The sequence below is a fragment of the Trifolium pratense genome, linkage group LG2 (assembly GCF_020283565.1).
Source record: "Trifolium pratense cultivar HEN17-A07 linkage group LG2, ARS_RC_1.1, whole genome shotgun sequence".
NCBI lineage: Eukaryota > Viridiplantae > Streptophyta > Magnoliopsida > Fabales > Fabaceae > Trifolium > Trifolium pratense.
This window is the reverse complement of record NC_060060.1, coordinates 17659695-17682290: the sequence shown is the minus strand read 5'-3', so window position 1 is coordinate 17682290 and position 22596 is coordinate 17659695. Positions and strand designations below refer to the sequence as shown.

Sequence of the window (22596 nt, the reverse complement as noted above, 5' to 3'; positions counted from 1 at the left end):
AACATGTTTTTAAATTGAAGAAATCACTGTATGGTCTGAAACAAGCTCCAAGAGCTTGGTATGATAGACTCAGTAATTTCCTTCTTGAAAAAGGTTTTGAAAAAGGAAAGGTTGACTGCACACTCTTTAGAAAAACAACCAAAGAAGACATTTTAATCATTCAAATTTATGTTGATGATATTATTTTTGGTTCAACTAATGCTGCTTTGTGCAAGAATTTTTCTAAGATAATGCAGGATGAATTTGAAATGAGCATGATGGGAGAATTGAAATTCTTTCTTGGAATTCAAATCAATCAGAAGAAGGAAGGAACTTATGTTCATCAATCAAAATATACCAAGGAACTTCTGAAGAAGTTCAATCTAGATGACTGCAAGATAATGAATACTCCTATGCATCCAACTACCAACATGGGCAAGTCAGATGATGAAGGAAAGGTAGATCAAAAGGTCTACAGAGGTATGATTGGTTCCTTACTCTATCTGACAGCCTCTAGACCAGATATTTTATTCAGTGTTTGCTTATGTGCAAGATTCCAGTCAGATCCTAGAGAATCTCATCTTACAGCTGTAAAGAGAATCTTTAGGTATCTGAAAGGAACAACTAATCTTGGACTTCTCTATAAGAAATCCAATGATTATGTGCTAAATGGATTCTGTGATGCTGACTATGCTGGAGATAAAATTGAAAGAAAATCCACAAGTGGCAATTGTCAATTTGTTGGTGAAAACCTTATCTCCTGGGCTAGTAAGAGACAAACTACTATAGCTTTGTCTACAGCAGAAGCAGAATACATTTCAGCAGCTAAGTGTTGCACACAACTACTCTGGTTAAAATATCAGTTAGAAGATTACCAGGTAAGCAGTAACAATATTCCTTTATATTGTGATAATACTGCAGCCATTCATTTATCTAAAAATCCTATTCTACACTCTAGAGCCAAACATATTGAAATTAAACACCATTTTATCAGAGATTATGTTCAGAGAGGCATTATAGATATTAAGTTTGTTGATACTGAAAATCAATGGGCTGACATATTTACTAAAGCCTTATCTGTTGAAAGATTTGATTTTATAAAGAAACATCTGAACATGTTTTCAATCTCTGAATGAAAATTTTTTCTGGCAATTAAAGTGTAAGAGGTTATGTATATCAGAACTTATGATTCAGAACATCTGAAACACAAGCTCTGAAGTACTTAACTCTGATAGAGAATTTTAAATAACTCAGAGGCTCTGAACTATTTAAGTGGGAAACGTTTAGTATTCACTGCTGAACAGTTGTCCATTAAAATAGCAGTTACCGAGTAAATTTCTGCACGTGGTCTACGTGTGTCAGGTAGTGGGTGGTTAATGATGATTTTTGGTATTCAACTTTCTGTCAATTAGCGTGACTTCCCAAATTTGCTATTTTCGTGTTAACTGTGTGCATTTAAATAAAACTTACACAATACACTTGCACACTATTCACTTTCACAACCTACACTTTCATATTCTTTCTAAACCTCCAACAAACTTTCTTTCTCTCTCGTTAGTTTTCCAAACCTTACCCTAATCTCCAACAATGGCTGGTGCTTCGTCTTCTTCGTCAAAAAGGATTCCACCGTTTATTTTCAAAAATCTTCAGATCGTTGGGAACGAGATGGAGTTTCCAGAATCTGAACTTACTTTTCTTTCAGAGAAGATGGTTGATTTCGATGGTCTACAAGCTAATGGGTTTGATGTTAAAAAGTACTTTATCACTCAGGGATGGGATAAGTACTTCGACATGCTTAATGGTCCCATTTATCCAGATTTGTTGAAGAAATTTTGGATGAAAGCAAAGGTATTTGATAAGCATGAAGCTAAGAAGGAAGAGCTTGCAGCAATAGAAAGGAATCCTAGTCTGAAGGGTAAAACTAGGAAGGAAATGGGTTTGCTGGATTATACAGGTGTACAAATTAGGTCAAATATCTGTGGGATGAACATGGCACTCTCGCCTATCCATTTCAATGCTCTTCTTGGTCTACCTAACTCTGGGATAGAGTTAGATGTGTTTGAAAAGAATACAAGATACAGGGATGATCTTCTGCATCTCATTTGCACAGATTTCTCCTTAAAAGGGAAAGTAAAGGGTTTGACTGATGAATGTAGAGTTCTTTTCAAGATCATCCTAGCAGCTATCAGTCCAAGGGTTGGTGGGACTGATACAATCTCCTGGACTCATCGTCATCTGCTGTATTTCCTTCTGACTGGAAAGAAGGTTAATCTTGGAGATTACTTTTTTGAACGTATTTGTGAAGCCATTTTTGCAAGTAAATCTCAGAGGAAAACTACTATAGTTTATCCTAGGCTGTTGTCAGACCTTCTGCATCAAGGTCATGTTGTTCAGAACTTGAGGAAATTCCACCCTGAATTGGTTGAGAAGAGGTTCTATCCAGAAATTCTGAACGCTAACTTTCTGTCCAAGATGCGTTTGATTGCATCTAAGCCTGTTGCTCCCCCACAAGAGTTCACTGTTAGGCTTGAGGATCGTCTGTATGTCGCAGGCTACCCAGTTATATCTGAAGCTGATGCTGAGCATGTAATTCAGGATTACTTGGAAGTGCTCAGACAAGAAGGTTTTGTTGTTGATAGGAGTATGGTTCCTCCTGCTCCTGTAAATCTGTATAACCCTAAGAGGAAACCAAAGAGAAAGGCTGAAGCTCAAGCTGATCTTCCTAAGCCAGATCTTCTGGTTCAGAAGAAGATTAAGGTAGAAAAAGCTTTGGTTGAGCAAAGGACTAAGAGGAAGCATGAAGAATCTGCTACCAAGGCTGCTGAAGGAGCTTCAAAAGAGCCTATTGTTATTGAGGAAGATAGTTCAGACAGTTCATCTGAAGGATCTACGTCAGAAGATGAGACTGAATCTGGTGAGGAGACTCTTGCTGCTAGTTTGAGGAAAAGACCTGCTCCTATTTCCAAAGATAAAGGTAAGTCTACTCAGTTCATCTTTAATGAAAATGAGATTGGATTAGGTTACACCAAACCTCTCAGAACTGTTTTACCAACCTCTGATATTCCAACCTCTGATAACCCCCTATCTGAACTAGAAAAACATCTTAGTCCAGACCCTCTTAACAATCAAACTTTCACCCAGAAGTCTTCATCACCTCCTAAACCTAAATCACCTCAACCTCAATCTCAATTTGAAATTTCACCATCTGAACCTCAACCAGATATTCCTGTTACTGAACCAATCTCTCCCACAAAACAACCTTCTCCACAAAAATCTCCTAACCCAACACCTGACCATAAATCTCCTGAACCATCTCCTGAGCATATTTACCCTGAATCCACTTCTGACATCTCATCATCTGAACCAACCCCTGAACCCCATCCTAACCCAAGTGCTGAACATGCTTCTCCTGAGCGTATTCACACTTGTGCTCCCAAGCCTTCAGAGGCAGAAGTTGTGGTTATTGACAACCCTGCTACTGAAACACCTACTCTCTCTACCATTCCCAATCCTTCACCCTCATCATCCAACCCTTTTTGTAATCTATCCACTCAATTTCATGAAGATTTGCTTAGATTATCTACAATAAAGGACAGGTTCTTAGTTTGTCCTTCTGATGTGGACCTAGAAGTTTCAAGCATTAAGGCAAGGATTTGCAATGCTTTGGATGGTGCTGCTGAAGAGATTAAGGCTGTTGTTGGTAAGAGGGATTTGGATGTGATAGACTTCATGAGGAAAAGTCTGGCTAGGGCTGAATTGAAAAGGTTAACCATGTTTAATCATGCTGGATTTGAACTTGCTAAGCTGGAAGAAATTGCTGCTGTTGAACACCGTCTGAATGCTTTCAAAGTCATCTGGATAGACTCCAAGCTGTTTCAGAGTCTTGAAGCTCAGAGGTCTGAGTCTGAAAGGTTAGAAGAAGCTGCTGCAAGAGTTGCCCAGTTGGCTAATGAGTTGCAGCCAGAGGACATCTCAGAGGATGATGTGCTTACTTCTCAGAATCAAGAGGATGTGCTGATGATTGACTATCCAGAAGAAGGTGAACCCTCTGATAAAGGCAAGGCGCCTTTGGTTGAAGAACAAGCACCTGTGATTGAAGATCAAGCTCCTGTGATGGCTAATCAGTTGCAGATTTTTCAAGAGGCCCTGAGGGAACAGCAAGAAGGTTTAGAACGTCAAAGAGCTGCTCAAGAGACATTGGAAACCAAGGTGGATGGTTTAGTTTCCAATGTGGGATCCTTGAATGATAAATTCGACCAACTCTTAGCCTTTCTTAAGAAACCCTAGGATTCTATGCACATGTTTTATGCTTTCTTTTTATTCTCTGTTTATCCTCTGAACAATTTTCTTTTTAAGCTATTTGTTATGTGGTTTGGTTTATGTTTTGTTTGTTTTGCTTGTGCTAATTTTTTGATAAATAAGAACATAAGAACACAAGATGCTTTTAAACGAAAATTTTTTATTAATGCTCTAACCATGTTGAGTACATTGGTAAAAAGAAAAAGAAAAAGACAACCTAATCCTAATCACATGGATAAAACTCAGAAGAAATCTCTGATTTCTCCTCAGCATCCTCTGACGAAATTTCTATGGGATCTGGGTTTTGTTCTTGTTCTTCTTCTTCTTGTTCCTCCTCTGGAACATAGCTAGCCAAGAACTCAACATAGTCAGCATCATCTTCATTCTCTTCAGCTTCCGAATCTGATGAGATGATTATTATCTCAGCATCTTGTGGTATCTTGTTGTCTTCTTTATCCTTCTCTTCGTCTTCGCGTTTCTCCTCGTTTTTCTTTCTCTTAAACTCTGCGATGCGTAAACTAAATCTTTTCATTATTCCTACCTTCTCTTGCTTCACTTGCTTATTCTTGTTTTTACGAAGAAGGAATGTTAACTCTTTTCCCTTTTTATAAAACCTTGAGCGCGTTGGTTTTCGTTTTTGACATTAATTCACCTTTGTAACAACCTCTCTTCTTTCTTTAACTGTCTTGGTTTTATCAAATTTTTTTTCCTTTTTGATAATGACAAAAGGGGGAGTAGTTACGCATTAATTGATAAGTGATAAGTTCAAACTGAAACCACTTTTATCTCGCTTTTATCCGTTAAATTAAAAGTTGTTACTTTTAAGTTGTCTTACGTATTTCAATGCGGAGAATAAGTTAGTTGAAACTAAAATAAATTTCATAAGTAAGGATAAGTTAAGAGTGCAATCTTAACTTAGCCTTATGAGACTTAGGGGGAGAGCTTGCAAACCTCTCACTCTGAAGAAAGATATGAAAGTTGTTTTATTTCAAACCATCTTAATCTTATACTAAATTAAATATCATGGATAAAACATAAAGTTCAGACTTTATGGAGTATCAATCTTAGGGGGAGCTTGCAAACCTCATAAACCTAAGAGAAACATGATAAGTTAATTTAACAACAATTGTCAATTAATACTTATGTTTGTCATCATCAAAAAGGGGGAGATTGTTGGAACAAAATTGATTTAAAAATGTTTGCCCCTAAATCTATAAAGGTTTTGATGATAACAAAGTATTAATAAACAATTGGAAGGACTAAAAATTTATTTTAAGTGCGCAGATATAAGCATCATATAAGCTCTGAGTGAAGTTCAGAGGATGTGAATTCAGAAGTTCACAAGCGCTCAGAAGATGTTAGACTTCAGAAGTTACAACATTCAGAGGATGAAGACTTCAGAACTTCTTGTCTGTCTACAAGCTTCATCAACCTCTGAAGATCTCTTTGAAAGCTGTAAAGATTCCCTTTGCTAGTCAACTCTTCTACCAATGGAGAAAAGGACCTTTCAAGCCTGATCAGTTCAGCTACCTCTGTTTTGTCTGTCCTAACCTGAGAACGTGGGTCTTCAGTTTTGTTAGCTGAATAAGGAAAGTCTTCTCTGCAGTAGTCAAAGTAACTGAAACTCTTTCTTAGTTTTGGATACAACCAAACTGCATCAAGACAGACTGCTTGAAGACAAAAGGTTATCAACTCCAACGGTTCTTTTGCAACGACTATTTTCTAGTGGTATATATATACTAGAAGATTCAGCTACAACATATACAATTATCAAGAATTGAACGTGCGCTGAACAAATTCTGAACTCTGTGATATACAAGCTCTGAACCTTTCTCAAGTGTTTTTGCACTTTAGCCAAATACTCTGTAATATTTGTATTTGCTCTCTTTAGGTTCATCTAAGAGCACTTGTATATTTTTATATACTTTACTATTTACTTGAGGAAACTTAAGCTTGTGTGCTTAAGTGTGTAACTTAAGCTTGTGTGCTTAAGTGTGAAGTCTCTTGCTTGTGTGCTTGAGCATTGTTGAGAAGTCTCTTGCTTGTGTGCTTGAGCAGGTGTAATCTTGTGTGATTATAGTGAACTCCCTTGGAAGTGCAAGGGGACTGGACTACTCTCGTTTTGTGAGAGGAACCAGTATAAACTGCTTGTGTGTTTTTCTCTCTCTCTCTCTTGTTATTATTTGTGTTATTTATCCGCTGCGAACGTAGCTGAGTTAAGAACTTGAAAAAGTTTTAACTTAGCTAAAACACAATTCAACCCCCCTTCTTGTGTTTTCACACCTTCAAAGGTTTCGATTAATAGAAAAAGTAGTCAATCCACTAGTTCTGGAAACTCGTTATGATTCTATCATAGGTTCATGAAAATATTCATTCAATTGTTTATGCCATGGTTGATCATAAAACTAATTACACAAGCGGCGATCCGTTTTATACAAATTCATTTGATTAAGCATCATATGTGTTCAACTAACCATGATAGTGAACAAGCGTCATCTAGAACACGGTTAATATCATGACAAATCAAATTAGCCCTATTGCTAAGCGCGATAGTTTGTATCAGTTTCTATTCAAATCAATTTTAACAAGCGGAAAATCAATTCGAACAATCTCAACAATATAAATTCGAAATAGAATAATTAAGCATCAATCTAAACGAAATTCATACAGAATAAGAGATATGAAAGTGATACAAAACAGTATAAACACTCAAACGAACTTGCAATTGAAAACCGAACCTCAAGAATTCATAAACGGAGTTCCTTACACCAATGGATCGATAGAGATTTTTAGTTCTCCATGAGGCAGCAACAGCCTTTCTGTTTTCTTTTGCGTGAATTCTCCCTCAATGAAACCCTAGCTGTGTTTTTGCTTAAGTACTCAGAGAAAATTAGGCTTAAAAAGCCACGGGTCGAAAAACATAAGTTTGACCCGAAATTACATTATTTTCATAAAGTCTGGAACATAAACGTAAATATTTGACTGCTTTGCGCTCCGAACTGGGTTCTGGCCTTAACATGAAAGTTGTAGCTCTTTCTCTTATCTTTCCAACGCATATTCGTACACCTCAATCCGATACTCATAGCTCAAGTTATAACATGCGGACTGAGAATGATCAACATGCAATTAAATCCGAAAATTAATCAAAGAAATACATTAGAGCTCAATTATGACACAAAGTTTAAAAACATGATAAAAAGTTAATATTAGGGTAGAAAAGCTTCTAATATGTCAAATTACAAAGCCATAAAATATGTGCCAAAATGCACTGATCAGCGACCTAAGTCCTGTCATTGTTGGTGGTCAAGTCCTCCCTACACAGTCAAAGGTCTGTCATGTGGCCAATTTTAATTGGTCACGGGTGCGGCCAGATGGCCTATAAAAGGACCCATTCTGTGAATTTCATTTGCACCTCTCCCCTCTCACTCCTCTTCTTCGGTTAATTTTTTTTTTTTTTTTTGTGTTTGTAGTGTTTAGTTTTTATCATTTCGTGCCTAAGCGGCCGCATAATCCTATGTCGACTAGTCTTACCGTAGCTACCGATTTTGTTTAGTAACAATGGTTGGCTGCAATATGCTATTCGACGAGGAACTTTCCTGTCCCAATATTTAGCTACGGTAAGATTAGTCGAAAACGAAGGCAAAAATAGAATCATAATCGGTTAGACCACAATAAGATCATGGTCACTACAGTATCTGATACGATCATGAGTTCCCTAAACATGTGGAAGGAAACTTATAAAAAAATGCACAAAAAAATATTTGGATGAAGATGCTTGAGCCCAACTTGAAGTCCATTTCACATTATAAGAAGCATCTTTGGGCTGATTTATGGTCTAATAATATTGGACTAAATAGAAAACAATTAAGTCCAATTTTCTTAATTTTTATTGTAATTTTCGTTTTTGGTATTAGGAGGGTTTTTAGATGACTTTTAGTTGCTCCCTAGGCTCTCTAGATGCTTCCTAGTGGTGCACTAAGTCATTATAGTGGCTAGTGAGAATTTATAAGCATGTTAGTGGAAATTTTCTAAGTCCTATGATGAATGAATGATAGTGGACAATAAATCCTACTATGTAAGGATATGCTATAAATAGGACTATCATGTACTTCTCAAAGCACAACTTGAAGTTTAATATAATTTGAGAGTTTTCTTGTGAGAACTTTTTCCTTTGTTCTTGAGATAAGAACTTTATAGTGTTGGTTCTACCGGCAGGTCGCGGTTAGGGTCGCACTTTATTTGATAACTTTGGTTCTACCGGCAGGTCGCGGTTAGGGTCAAGTTCCTCTATATCTTGATAACTTTGGTTCTACCGGCAGGTCGCGGTTAGGGTCAAGTTCCTCTTTTACCTGTTTTCAAGACGATCCTAAGCAGTCGCTTATCAGTTGGTATCAGAGCTTCGGCTCTTGAAATCAGGTTTGATCTATCATTTTTTTTTATCTTGTTAAAAAAAAGAGTTGAAAAAAAAAATATGGAGGAAGAAAAGCATGTGTCCGTGAAACATTTGGAGAAGTTATTATTTCAAGAATTTCAAAAGCTTCATGAAAAGTTTGATCGCATAGAGAGGAATTATAGAAACAATTATAAAAAAAGAGGAGGAGAAAATGAGATAGAATATAGAAGAATGAAAAGTGAGGGACAAACAAAAAAACATATTACAAATTTTGATGTATTTTGGGGTAACTTCCAAAATAAAGAGATTGGTAGAGAGAAAAGAAAACAAGAGAGCAAGGAGAAACTTGAAAGTGAAGTGAAGGAAGAAGAGATTATTGAAAAAGAAATTGAGAACATTTTTGTGACTATCGAAAATGTCACCTTTCCTAAGAGTGAGCAAGAAAAAGAAGAGGTTATTGAAAAAGAAATTGATAGCGTTTTTGTGGCTACCGAAAATGTCATCATTCCTTTTAATAATGTTTATTTTACTTCTTGTACTCTAGAGTCTTTATCTCAAGGAGAAATTATTGAAGAAAATAGAAATTCCAATTTTGAGAGAAGTAAAGAAAAGGAAGTAGAGAACATAGAAAATTGTGATAGAGAATATAATGATGTCATAGAAGTGGAGGAGAAAGAAAATATTGAGAGGAAAAAAGAAAAGAAAAATGAATGTAAAGTCAAGGAAATTTATGAGAGGAAAATAAACGAGAAGGTTGAAAAGGATGACAACTTTGAGAAGATTGAAGGAAAAAAATTCAACTTGCAAAAAGAAAGGGAATATCCAAAAGAGAGAATTTTTGTTACTAATCCTTTAGTTATTTATGCAGGTTTGGATTTGAGGACAAATCCTCTTGAAGAGGGAGAGAATGATACGATCATGAGTTCCCTAAACATGTGGAAGGAAACTTATAAAAAAATGCACAAAAAAATATTTGGATGAAGATGCTTGAGCCCAACTTGAAGTCCATTTCACATTATAAGAAGCATCTTTGGGCTGATTTATGGTCTAATAATATTGGACTAAATAGAAAACAATTAAGTCCAATTTTCTTAATTTTTATTGTAATTTTCGTTTTTGGTATTAGGAGGGTTTTTAGATGACTTTTAGTTGCTCCCTAGGCTCTCTAGATGCTTCCTAGTGGTGCACTAAGTCATTATAGTGGCTAGTGAGAATTTATAAGCATGTTAGTGGAAATTTTCTAAGTCCTATGATGAATGAATGATAGTGGACAATAAATCCTACTATGTAAGGATATGCTATAAATAGGACTATCATGTACTTCTCAAAGCACAACTTGAAGTTTAATATAATTTGAGAGTTTTCTTGTGAGAACTTTTTCCTTTGTTCTTGAGATAAGAACTTTATAGTGTTGGTTCTACCGGCAGGTCGCGGTTAGGGTCGCACTTTATTTGATAACTTTGGTTCTACCGGCAGGTCGCGGTTAGGGTCAAGTTCCTCTATATCTTGATAACTTTGGTTCTACCGGCAGGTCGCGGTTAGGGTCAAGTTCCTCTTTTACCTGTTTTCAAGACGATCCTAAGCAGTCGCTTATCAGTATCATGATCTGCATGCCGAGTTTTATGTGTTGTACACTTTGCTCCGAGAAGTTCTTAGACAATGCCCAAGTGGCCGATAACAGATGCAGGTCAGATATTTTCGTCCTTTTGATAGCACAAATTTGATTGTAAATGCAATGTAATTTTTGTGTCTATCTTGTAATATTAGTCGGTACGGATCACTCTTTTGTCTGCCTGCTTTTGATATTGCGCAAGTGGTTGGTCAGTGGTGTATCCGCAGCCGATATTATTTATGAAATTTTTAGTTTTCCTAAGGGCGAAATTCCTTATAGTTGAAACGGATAAATTATTTAATTTGATGTAATTTTTGTGTCTAATTTGTAATGAACATTTATTTAAGTAATTTTTTCATCTTCTCTATCATTTCATTGTTCTGTTTATATTCTGTTCCTGAGCAAATTTTCGTATCCTGGAAAATACACGTCCGCTACTTAAGTAGCGGACTACACCTGACCAGAAAATTATTCATTACATCGATTAAAACAAGGACGACGATAAAAACATAAATAAACACATGATCAGATAAATTAACTGCTTCAATTAAAAAATCGGACAGGTTCAACTAAAAACATAAATAAAATGTTTTTTTTTAACAAAAAAATGGTGTGAGTGAATGAGTGAATGAAACACCCACTCACCCCTATTTATACACGTGCAAGACCACAACAAATCCGAACCACCGTACATCCGATACGTATGTCACGGACACCCTACACTGTTATTCTGCGACTTAAGTCGCGGACGGTCGGTGATCAGGGTATTTGATGACAGTCAATGGTCAAGGACGGTGGTGGAGTTTCATTGGCCATTAAAGTGGTTGTTTCCTTTTCCAACCAATGAAATTCAGACCAAATGCCTATAAATTAAACTCTTTCCTTTCATTTTTTTTCACATTCTCATTTTTTCTCTCATATTTTTTTAGCTTATTAGTTTTGTTGTAAGTTTTGTTATTTTAGGGGTGAACGGCCTCAATGTTCGTCGCCGATTAATCATAATGATCTTACGCATGCATGTTCTTTGATGGCGCGATTGAGATCATTATGTTAATCGGCGAGGGATTTTTTGAGGCCTCTTAGGATCATTATGATTAATCGGAAGGGATTCCTTCAACCCTTTTATTCTCTTTCATTTGTACCTCAAAATGGGGAGAAGGAAGACGATGAAAATATGGAGGAGGATGAAAATATGAAGGTGGAAGAGGAGGGGGATACGGTAGATTTGTCCACGGATTATTATGATTACGGTAAATAGTGTCATACCCCCCTGCAAAATAGGCGAGTTTTGCGTTACCCCCCCTGCAAAATATTTTTTTGAGATTACCCCCCTGCAATGTCAAGATTCCTTGCGTTACCCCCCTGGCTCAACAAGTGGGCATATGACATGGACGAATCTTGACGTGGCATGACACGTGGAAATTAATTTATTTTTTATTTATTTTTAATTGCCAACTCAGTAATTATTTATTTTTTAATTAAAAAAAATGAAAAAAACTTTTTTTTTAAAGGAACTTTTTTTTTACGGTAACTTTTTTTTTAAAGAAACTTTTTTTTAAAGAAACTTTTTTTTTTAAAGAAATTTTTTTATTTAAAGAAACTTTTTTTTTTCGTTCCGTTCATATGCAGCGATTGTTCTTCGTTTTCAATTTCAATTTGGGGTTAGGGCAAAGCGATTGTTCTTGCGTTCCTATGTGATTGCAGTTTTTTTTTTGTTACTCTATTATTATTATTATTATTAGTTTTTTGGTTACTATTATTATTATCAGTTTTTTTTTTCATCTTCATTTTTTTTTGGTTACTCTATTATTAGTTATTATATATATATAAGAATTTTTTTTATATATATATAATAACAACTTTTAGTCAAAAAAAAAAAAAACTTTCTTTTAAGTAAGTTCATAAAAATATAACAACTTTTAAGTTTTTTTTTTCATTTTTTTAATTAAAAACCCACATTAATTAATGAGTTGGCAATTAAAAATAAATAAAAAATAAATTAATTTCCACGTGTCATGCCACGTCAAGATTCTTCCATGTCATATGCCCACTTGTTGAGCCAGGGGGGTAACGCAAGGAATCTTGACATTGCAGGGGGGTAATCTCAAAAAAATATTTTGTAGGGGGGTAACGCAAAACTCGCCTATTTTGCAGGGGGGTATGACACTATTTACCCTTATGATTAATCTTTTTTTTTTCCCTTACAAATGTAATGTTATAATATGAATGTATGCAATGAATTGTAATGTAATAATATTATGATTTGTATTTGTTGTCATTTTCTGTTATATTTTTTGTTATTTTACTGTCAAACACACGTCTGCTACTTAAGCAGCAGACGACAAAATGCCATAGGGTATTTGGTAGGGCGTGCGCCATCAACTTGTAACAAAACTGAAATTTTTAACACGTTCGTTACTTATGTGCCGGACTTGGTTCCGTTACTTAAGTCGTGAGAAGAGGTATATTGATAATTTCGTAGAACGCGCCCCAAAATCAGTAGATGACAAAAGTAAAACTCAATTTATTTAGAGGGCTATGGGTTTAAAAAAAAAAAACTTTGGGAGATAAAAGTACCTATCTCAATACTGTATTATTCAAAAGATATTTATCTTTAGGGATTAATGTGATACGAGATATTTTTGGTGTTAACCTTATGGTTCTTAAGATAAGAGGTTTTTTTTTTTTTTTTTTTTTTTTTTTTTTTTTTTTTGTAAAAATAAAAATAAGAGGTTTTAATAATTCGAAGTTCGGCCGCGAGATAAGTAAAAACTAGTTAAAAAATTATTCCATCTAGAAATCGAATATGATAACCTACCTAAAAAAACTACTAATCTTTATTTTTAATTTGCAACAATCGTTATATTAAAAAAACGGAATTTTTTATGCATTAGTGAGCTAACACCTCTAGAGTAACTTATATTTAAAGACAAAATTTCTTAAAAATAATTAAGCTTATTATTAGGGACAAAGTAGTACTAGTAATTTACAAGAGTCAAAATATTCAAAGAAAACGAAATTATTTTTGTCAAAAATAAAAAGAAAAGAAAATTATTGACCTTGATTACTTTGTACTAAGTATTGATAAAAATCCAATTTTTTTAAAAACACATACTACTATTTTCAACACACCCATTCATATGTAGAATACACTAAGTAATTATGATTCTTTGATTTTAAATGCATCAAAGGTTTTCTTATTATTCTTGTTATGAATACAGTAGTGCCATTACTGCAATAAAGAGAATTCAGGCATCTTTTTATTTTAAGCAATTTTTTTTTTCAAAAGAAAAATCATATAATTTCAAATGAGGCATTTTTTAACAACTTATTTTAAATGAAAAATTGATATATAAATTCCAGGGAAAATTAAAATACCATAAAATCTAAAACGTTGCACCGGTTCATTAAGCAATTAAAGATATTCATTTACTAATTGTAAAAAAAATATTATTGTCCTTTTATGAAGAAAATTGTCTTTATTAATATATAAAACACAAAGACTTTTCAAAAGATTACCCATTAAAAAAATTGTCTATTTTGAATATAAAAAAATTGTATTCGAATATTTATAAAAAAAATCATCTTTGATCAAAATTGTAGATAAAATAAAACAAAAAGACTTTTCAAAAGACCATCCATTCTAGTCTACATTCTTAATTGTTTAAAAAAACAAATACCATTAATGAATTCTTTTAGAATCATTTACAGTATTTCATCAAATGTTTACATCTCTTAAAAAATAACAAATCTTTTTTTAAAGAAAAAGTTAAAAATTCCTTAATAATTTTTCAAAAACATTGAATACATTTTCACCTTTTATTAATAAAAGACCATCCATTTTAGTCCACATTCTTAATTGTTTAAAAAAACAAATACCATTAATGAATTCTTTATTTCTTTTAGAACCATTTACAGTATTTCATCAAATGTTTACATCTCTTAAAAAATAATAAATCTTCTTTTAAAGAAAACGTTAAAAATTCCTTAAAAATTTTCAAAAACATTGAATACATTTTTACCTTTTATTAATAATATACATATTTTATTCAAAATCCTACTCATCAGGATAAGCACAACTACCATTTACCATAAAAACTTACTCTCTGTATCATAAAATATAAGAAAAAATTAGTTAAAGAAAATTAATGTATTTGGTTAAGAATTTGGTCTAAATACATTCACTTTGTTTGACTAATTTTCTCTTATATTTTGGGACGAAGAGAGTATAAATTAAATCCCAAATTAATTAATTAATTTTTTGGTCAAAAATTAAATTAAATTCCATATTTAAGAGAACTATTGTTTTTTTGAAGGAATATTTAAGAGAACTATAGTATAGTACAATATCCCATGAGAAATATCAGAGAGATTGAAAGAGCGCGATTTCATTTTCCCGAGATTTTTTTTTAGTGGCAAAATTTTCAGATTTTCCCTCTCAAACTTTTTCGAACTTTTTCATCTTTCCCTCTTCTTTTCCATATCAAAACCCTAATTTTCTTTCACTTTCTCATAATTTAAATTCTCTGAATCTAAATTTTCTCTCAAGAAATTCTCATCTTTGAAACCTAATTTTCAATGTCTTGTTCAAATTCTCCAGAAGGAGTTGAAAAACAAGAGAATCAAATGAATTCATCTTCAATGGTGAATTCAATTTCCGAAACAGTTGAAACTGCTCAACCTGGTTCTCCGTTGCCTGATTGTGACGGAGTTTTCGTTCAACCTGTTCCTCTAATTGACGACTCTCCTCCGCCGTTAACCGACGGTGTTCAGGAGGGAGATCCAAGGCAGTCAGTTACTTATGAAGTCAACAATGGTGCTGATTCGTCTTTGATTTGGCCGGAGGCGGTGGATCGCCAGGAGTGTCGTCCTCTGAATTCGTCGCGGGTTTTGGCTGTGCAGCCGGAGGCTTGGGTACCGGCGGATTCTGCTGATGATAGTTGGGTGTATGAGGATCTTTTACAGGATTTAATTTATGAATCTGATTCTAAAGCTGTACCGTCGATAATTGTAAGCGTTTCTTTCTTTATTTTTGTTTGTTTATTTAGTTTTGGTCTATCAAGATTGACACATACACGAAATTGACAAGTTAATCAGAATAATTGAATGTAAATGTGTAAGTGTATCCGCCAGAATTACGGTGAATCACTGTGATTTTACAGAAGCTACAAAGTGTGGCTTTTGGGAAATTACAGTGGATCATCGTGATTTTGGCGTATCCATGGTGATGCCAAACATAGGCTTAGTGTCGTGTAAGTGTTGTTCATTGACATGTGTCAGACACCAGACACACCTTTGATTTGAATTGTATGTGTTACATAGGTTTTGCCTTTTTGGTTTTGAAATTTTGTTGATTTATTTATTTAGTTTTGTTGATTTATTGGTTTTTTTGTTGATGATTTTTTTTGTTTAACAGGGCGCTGGGTTTGCCAACCTTGGTAATACATGCTTTCTCAATTCAATTATGCAATGCTTCACGCATACGGTGCCCCTATTGGAATCTATTATTGATTGCAGCCACTCATATGAAGATCGTGAGTTACCCTTGTTTGAATTTAACAGTCTAATTCATTTTATAAATTTAGGTTTAGATTGATGGGTAAAAAATCGTAAAATTGTGTTATTATACGGGTTGTAATATTTAGGCAGTTTAGATGTGAATAGGAGGAATTTGCTTTGATGGTTAAAACATTATATGGTACTTGTTGCCGTTATGTGCAAAGTTTGAGTATTTTATTTTATGGTTTTTGTTTGTTTTATTTTTCTGAAGAATTTGACCTTTAGATTGGGAATTTCAGGTCATAATGGGTACTGTGTTATTTGTGCTTTCCGCTACCAGATGGTACATTCCTTGCAGTCTACTGGAAGAGTCGTCTCGCCTTATATACTTGTGGATAATTTGCATCGTATCCTTAATACAATATTCACAGATACTTTCTTGCATATCTTGCTGTAGGCCTGTGGCCAATCTTTTAAATGGAAGGATTAAGAATTGTCTGTCATTAATTAATTGGTAAATTAGTAGTGACTAGTGATTGTTATATTACTGGCCTGTGAAACATAATCTTTAATTGATATAAGGTTAGTTTCTTTTTTACTTTTGTGTTTGTGATCCATAACCTGTATCAGATTTTAATAAGAGTTTTAGAAGATATCAGCAAGAGGATGTACACGAGTTTATGACGTGTGCATTGGATGAACTTGATTCATGTTTTTTAAATCTGAAGAAGAATAATCCAAATTTTGAGGACGATAATATTGTTAAGAAAGTTTTTGGTGGCAGTCTGGTTAGCAAGGTATGATTGTTAAATAATTGTTTGTCTCATTTTTTGATATAGAATTGTATGTTTGCTAATGGTTATATTTTCCTTGTAATTATGTTTCAGCTCCGATGTTGTAACTGTGGTCGCTCTTCTGACACTGATGATCCAATTATTGACTTGAGCTTACAATTAGGAAATGTAGATGCTCTTTCAAGTGCTTTAGAATGTTTCACTATGGTGGAAAACATGGACGGAAAGTTTAAATGTGAGGGCTGCAACGAGGAAGTGTCTAAGGAGAAACGGCTTATGTTGGGTCAGACACCTACTATTGCTGCATTCCATTTAAAGAGGTTTAAGACAGATGGGATTTTAGTTGAAAAGATTGACAAGTATATCAGTTTTCCTTTGGAGTTGGACTTGCAACCCTACACCATTTTGAATGAAAACAATGATGTGAGTTTTGAGTCTTTTTCCTCACATATTTTTCCCTTGTGAATTATTATTTATCGACTCATTTTTATGTTGGCAGGTATCATTGAAATATGATCTATATGCAGTTGTTGTGCATACTGGATTTTCACCTACGTCCGGTCATTACTTCTGCTTCATTCGCACTGCTCCAGACACATGGCATAAATTTGATGATTCAAAGGTAGCATCTTCTGAATTTGTTTTCACATATATTTTATGATAAAAGTTGATGCTATCTTCATGGTTCAGTATTGATATGTCGTTTCTTCAAGATTTTCCCTAGGAAGTCTTCCATAGTTTGAAAATATTCATTTTTATTGTTGTAAATCTCATGATTTTGTTTCCTTTGCATATGGTCTGTGCTTAATTAATAATTCTATTGTGGTCATTCTTTTATGTTTTATTTAACATGTAATATCTGGAAAATTTTCAGGTTACTAAGGTATCCGAAGAGAATGTGCTGTCTCAGGAAGCATACATGCTGTTTTATGCTCGACAGGGTACACCTTGGTTTTCAAAATTTGTAGAAACTAGGAGTCAAGTCTTGGAACAGTGTAATACGTCTCCCAAGTCTGTTTTAGACATCACGGATGGCCAGGATAAATCATGTCCTACTTTAAATAGAAATATGGAGAGGAGTGGCGCTGGGGAATCCAAAGAATTGACAGATGGCCAGAATAAATCATTTCCTATTTTAAATGGAAATATTGAGAGGAGTGGGGATGGTGAATCCAAAGAATTTCCCAAGAAGTTTGATTATTCGGGTCGACAAAGTCGCGAGTTTCTTGAAACTGATGAGGTTATTTATGCTTCACCTTGCCGTGAACAATTTCCTGCCAGGCCATCAAGTCAGAAAACTCTTAATTTGAAGGGATTGGAAGATATAAATGCCCAAGTGCAACCTTTGAATAGTACCAGCTTGCCTAATATTGCAAAGTCTGGTGGGAGTTCATATGCTGAGAATGGTGCTCCTGATAAAAACAAATGCAATCAGGATGTTTTTGATTTTATAGAGAATGACGGTTTCAATCCTCTAACTCCTCCCAACTCGCCCCCTTATCAGACTCCACCAGGTGATTGGATATACTTTTACTGATAGTTTTTTCTCATGTACTCTATGATTTACTTTGTTTAATAACCTTGAGTGGATTTTTCAGGTAAGAGTTTCCAGATCTCACGCGATCATTTGAAGACTGAGAATCAAGGGAGCTGTAAAAGATCATCATCAAATAAGTCTAATAAGTCCAATAAGTCAGCAGATAGTGCTGAAACAAAAGCTGCCATCACATATCTTAAGAAGATGCGTGGTTCGAGTTCGAGGAGATGTGCACTAATGGAATACCTTGATGCTAGTCCCAGCAACAGCAAAGGCTCCTCTGAGAACAAGAGAAAAAAGACTGATTCATCGCAGTCTGACAAAGGTAACAACAGTGCTCGCAAGAAATCAAGCCATGCTTCTGTCGCCGCCTACCCTGTGGCAGCCGGAATTTCACAGTGAATAGTCTCTCCGACTTTAGGCATTTGGCTGCGTACTTGATATTTTGTTGGCGAAAATACCTTTATCTGGTCTTTTTGCTTAAACTTTTCAATTCCTCCTGCCAAATTGTATAGTCACTACACAGCACACCGTTGTTCCCTTTTACATGTTAAGAACATAGTGTGTAATTGTAACATGGATGTATTGATACATTATAAATGATAGCATTGGTTTATAAATGATAGCATTGGCGATGATAAATAATCCCCAATTTTCTAATATTGGTTTTTTCTTTAATACAGTAATAGATTATGAGGTTAAACATTGATTGTATCTGAGGACGATAATTACTAAGTAATCATTCTTTAATTAGTAACATTTAAGACATCATTTACTAAGCAGCTCTTGTCTGCATTGTTATCTAAGCAGGGAAGCTGATCTATAAAAGGAATAAATATGCCTACAACAAATCCCTTTCCCGGTTCCTTCATTTGTTGTTGCTAGTATTACTTATAACATTTGCAGTTGAATTACTTCTGAGCTAGTTGAACACCGACATTTTGTGGATGTGATGAGTGAAATTGCAGTTTACAATAGAGCCTCTTCAATGGGCACCTGACAATGCTGTGCTGTTACTGTAGAGCGTGTCGTCACACTTGGGGTCATGCCATGACTCAACATTCTGGTGAGTGATTAATTTAGTCATAACCGTATTGGTTTCACAAATATCTGTTCTATGATTATGAGGATTTACAATTTCATTGAAGTAACACTTACATTAACTTCCTTTCCCTAATACTTAATACTTTGTTTATGTGGCCTAAAATGGTGTAAGTATCTAAAGCGTCAAACAGTCATAGATCTTTGCAGAAAATAGAGTATCAAATAAACTTACCACTTTACAATCACATTTTAAAACAAATTTATCATTTGCATTTTGCAGTTATTAGGTTGTGCCACAGAAGAAACTTGTAATGGATTATTCTCTGAGATGGTTGGTCAGGGAACAAATAGTCACTCTTTGTCCATCACCAGTGGTGTTTGATAGGTACTACATGCAATTAGATAATTAATTGTTTGTATTCAATGATCCAATGATATGTAATATTTGCATTTCTAGCATTATTAATTTGGCTATTGAATTGAAAGTGAGATCGATGCTAGTATTTCATATAATGCAATTAATGCAACGAAATGCTATGTAAAACAGATCTCATATAAGGAACAAAGAATTTTATGATAAATTTGTTTTCCATGCAACATCTAATGATGAATGAAGATGGAAGGATTGATATTGGGCGTTGCTATTTTCTACGAAAAGTATTATAACAAAACTATCGCGAATCAATTGTGGAAGTAAATGAAAAAGGTCATCACAATATCATTTATCTGTGTTGTGATGTTTCCAATTCCATGAAAAATTTTCGCGAGAACTGGCACTTCCCATTGATATTTGATATGATGATTCATAACGTAGAAAGCATTTGTAGAGAATTTTCAATGTCTTCAGCTCCAACGCCTCAGCTGACGGTTTCTGAGCAATCAAATGAAGCTATTAAGTAGAGACATGCATGACAGCAATCTATTTGAAACTTTTAATAAAGCCCTATTTGCATTTTTAGATTCTAATAAATATACCACATCCTGCATATATATAGGAAATATAATGAGAATTGCATACCAAAACTTCAGAATATAATATATATAGTTTCATAATATTACAATTAATAATCGTAGAAATATATTTGTTACATATATAATACATATATATAAATCATGAGCTGATAATCTTGCTCTTGTAATACAAATATAAATATGAATTATGAATTATGAATATGATTTTGTTGATTCACAATACATATACTTATTCTTGATCATCAAAGGGGACACTCCGATATTTGTCATGTGTACGTTCTAGAGTAGTTCTTAGGGAACATAACCCCCATGGCCACCACCACTTCCACCTCCTCCTCCAAAACTACCACCATGTGCGCCACCGCTGCCATATGCTCCACCTCCAGCTCCTCCACCAGCACCACCTCCACTACCATATCCACCTCCGTGTGCTCCTCCATTACCACCATAGCCTCCTCCAGCTCCACCTCCTTCACCACCTCCGTAGCCAGAAGCACCATGCTCCCCGCCAGCACCATAACCTCCTCCAGCTCCACCTCCTGCACCACCTCCGTAGCCTGAAGCACCATGTTCTCCCCCACCACCATAACCTCCACCAGCACCACCTCCAGCTCCACCTCCATAGCCTGAAGCACCATGCTCTCCTCCACCACCATAACCTCCTCCAGCTCCACCACCTTCGCCACCACCATGCTCTCCACCATTACCATAGCCTCCGCCACCTGCTCCACCTCCATTACCACCTCCGTACCCAGAAGCACCATGCTCTCCCTCCCCACCATATCCTCCTCCAGCTCCACCTCCTTTACCACCTCCGTAGCCAGACGCACCATGCTCTCCCCCGCCACCATAACCTCCTCCGGCTCCACCTCCTTCTCCACCTCCGTAGCCAGAAGCACCATGCTCTCCCCCACCACCATAACCTCCTCCAGCTCCAGCTCCACCTCCTTCACCACCAGCATATCCTCCTCCATGCTCTCCACCACCACCATAGCCTCCGCCAGCTCCACCTCCTTGACCACCACCGTATCCACTACCATGCTCTCCTCCTGCACCACCACCAGCACCTCCTCCAGTGCCATATCCACCTCCTTGAGCTCCTCCTGCACCATACCCAGCTCCACCACCTGCGCCACTTCCACCACCTCCTCCATATCCTATGCCATGTTCTCCACCATAACCACCACCAGCTCCACCTCCTGCACCTCCACCATAACCACCACCATGTTCTCCCCCAATACCATAACCTCCCCCACCGCCATTCCCACCACCACCACCATATCCAACTCCATGGTCACCTCCATATCCAGCTCCTCCACCACCGCCGCCGCCATTTCCTACTCCTCCACCTCCATATCCACTACCACCACTTGTTCCTCCTCCACCGCCTCCACCACCAATGCCATGACCTAAACCATAGCCACCTCCAGCATCAAAAGTGAGTAGAGCCCTTCTGGCAGAACAAATGCTTAATGCCAATAGTACTAAGAAAACCACAATGGGAACTCTTTGTATAGAAGCCATGGGATTATACTTTGAAGGTAAATTCCCTCAAAAGGTAGAGCTTGGTTTATAGTTGAAGAAGTTTGAAGGGTATTTATAGTGATTGCCAAGGCGTGTTCAAAGCAAAGAGTGGTTGAAGCACATGGCTAGTGAAGTTGGATGTCCCTACAATGTGGCCCATTATGCAAACACACAATGATATATATACACAGCAAAAGCGCAGATATTCTAATTTGATATTGTACTTTCACTCTCGCACTAGAGATTTCCCATTGTAACATTGTGTGCTTTTGCTGTCTTCCACATCCAAGCATGCAAAATGCATTAGCACTAGAAAGCTTAAAGCATTTTAACAAATTCATACCTAATTTACTACCTTCTATCTATAGCTATGCTACCCACTGTGCCTCACCACTTTGCTATGCAAATATCTTCCATTCTTTCTTAATATTGTAACTTTATTTTGGCCACTAAATTCACTTCTTTTAGCCAATGATACTTGTCAAAGAGAATCAATTTCTACCGCATGGGTGAAAAGATAAGAGTTTATGTACATGGTTAATTATTTGTATATGCATAGTTAAATAAGTTATCATGTAGTAAAAAAGTTATGTTACACTCTTTTGAAAACCATAGCAATAGCAACTAAATCAATTGAGAGAAATAACATTATACACGAGGATAAGAATATATGCAAAAGAGGATCATAGTTAAATTCATATTATTTTTTTTGTAGAAATTTATTGTTGTCAAAATATAAAAAATCTTGTTCTCAACTAAATAACAACTTTTAAAAGTAACTTTATCTTTCAATTATATTTTAGAGTTTATTAATAGTAACAATAACAATGAATACTAAATATATAGAGTTGCATGATAATTTTAGCGTGTGATTTTTCATGCTATACAAAATGCAAAGGATGGTAGTGTTGTCGTTGGAGATTTGTTCAAGAAATTTGTAGAT

The 22596-nt window shown here is 35.4% G+C and overlaps 2 protein-coding genes across 2 annotated transcripts; one reads left to right on the top strand and one right to left on the bottom strand.

The window, feature by feature from the left end:
• The first annotated feature begins 14603 nt into the window (after window positions 1–14603).
• LOC123909881 (ubiquitin carboxyl-terminal hydrolase 21) lies at window positions 14604–18733 on the top strand. Its single transcript, XM_045960809.1, has 8 exons — window positions 14604–15293; window positions 15700–15817; window positions 16082–16189; window positions 16413–16579; window positions 16670–16999; window positions 17076–17198; window positions 17451–18090; window positions 18175–18733. The coding sequence occupies exons 1-8, from the start codon at window positions 14862–14864 to the stop codon at window positions 18513–18515; spliced, it is 2259 nt and encodes a 752-aa protein (XP_045816765.1). The 5' UTR covers window positions 14604–14861; the 3' UTR covers window positions 18516–18733.
• A 1687-nt stretch (window positions 18734–20420) lies between these two features.
• On the bottom strand, window positions 20421–21653 carry LOC123904292 (glycine-rich cell wall structural protein 1.8-like). Its single transcript, XM_045953976.1, has one exon. It carries the CDS (start codon window positions 21651–21653, stop codon window positions 20421–20423), a length of 1233 nt encoding a protein of 410 aa, XP_045809932.1.
• Window positions 21654–22596: the final 943 nt, after the last annotated feature.

Excerpts from the sequence above, each read along its gene's own strand:
- LOC123909881 (XM_045960809.1), top strand. The coding sequence starts at position 14,862 with ATGTCTTGTTCAAATTCTCCAGAAGGAGTTGAAAAACAAGAGAATCAA. Across the intron at positions 16,190-16,412 it reads ACTTGTGGATAATTTGCATC|ATTTTAATAAGAGTTTTAGA; the intron begins GTATCCTTAATA and ends AACCTGTATCAG. Across the intron at positions 17,000-17,075 it reads TTTTGAATGAAAACAATGAT|GTATCATTGAAATATGATCT; the intron begins GTGAGTTTTGAG and ends TTATGTTGGCAG.
- LOC123904292 (XM_045953976.1), bottom strand. The coding sequence starts at position 21,653 with ATGGCTTCTATACAAAGAGTTCCCATTGTGGTTTTCTTAGTACTATTG.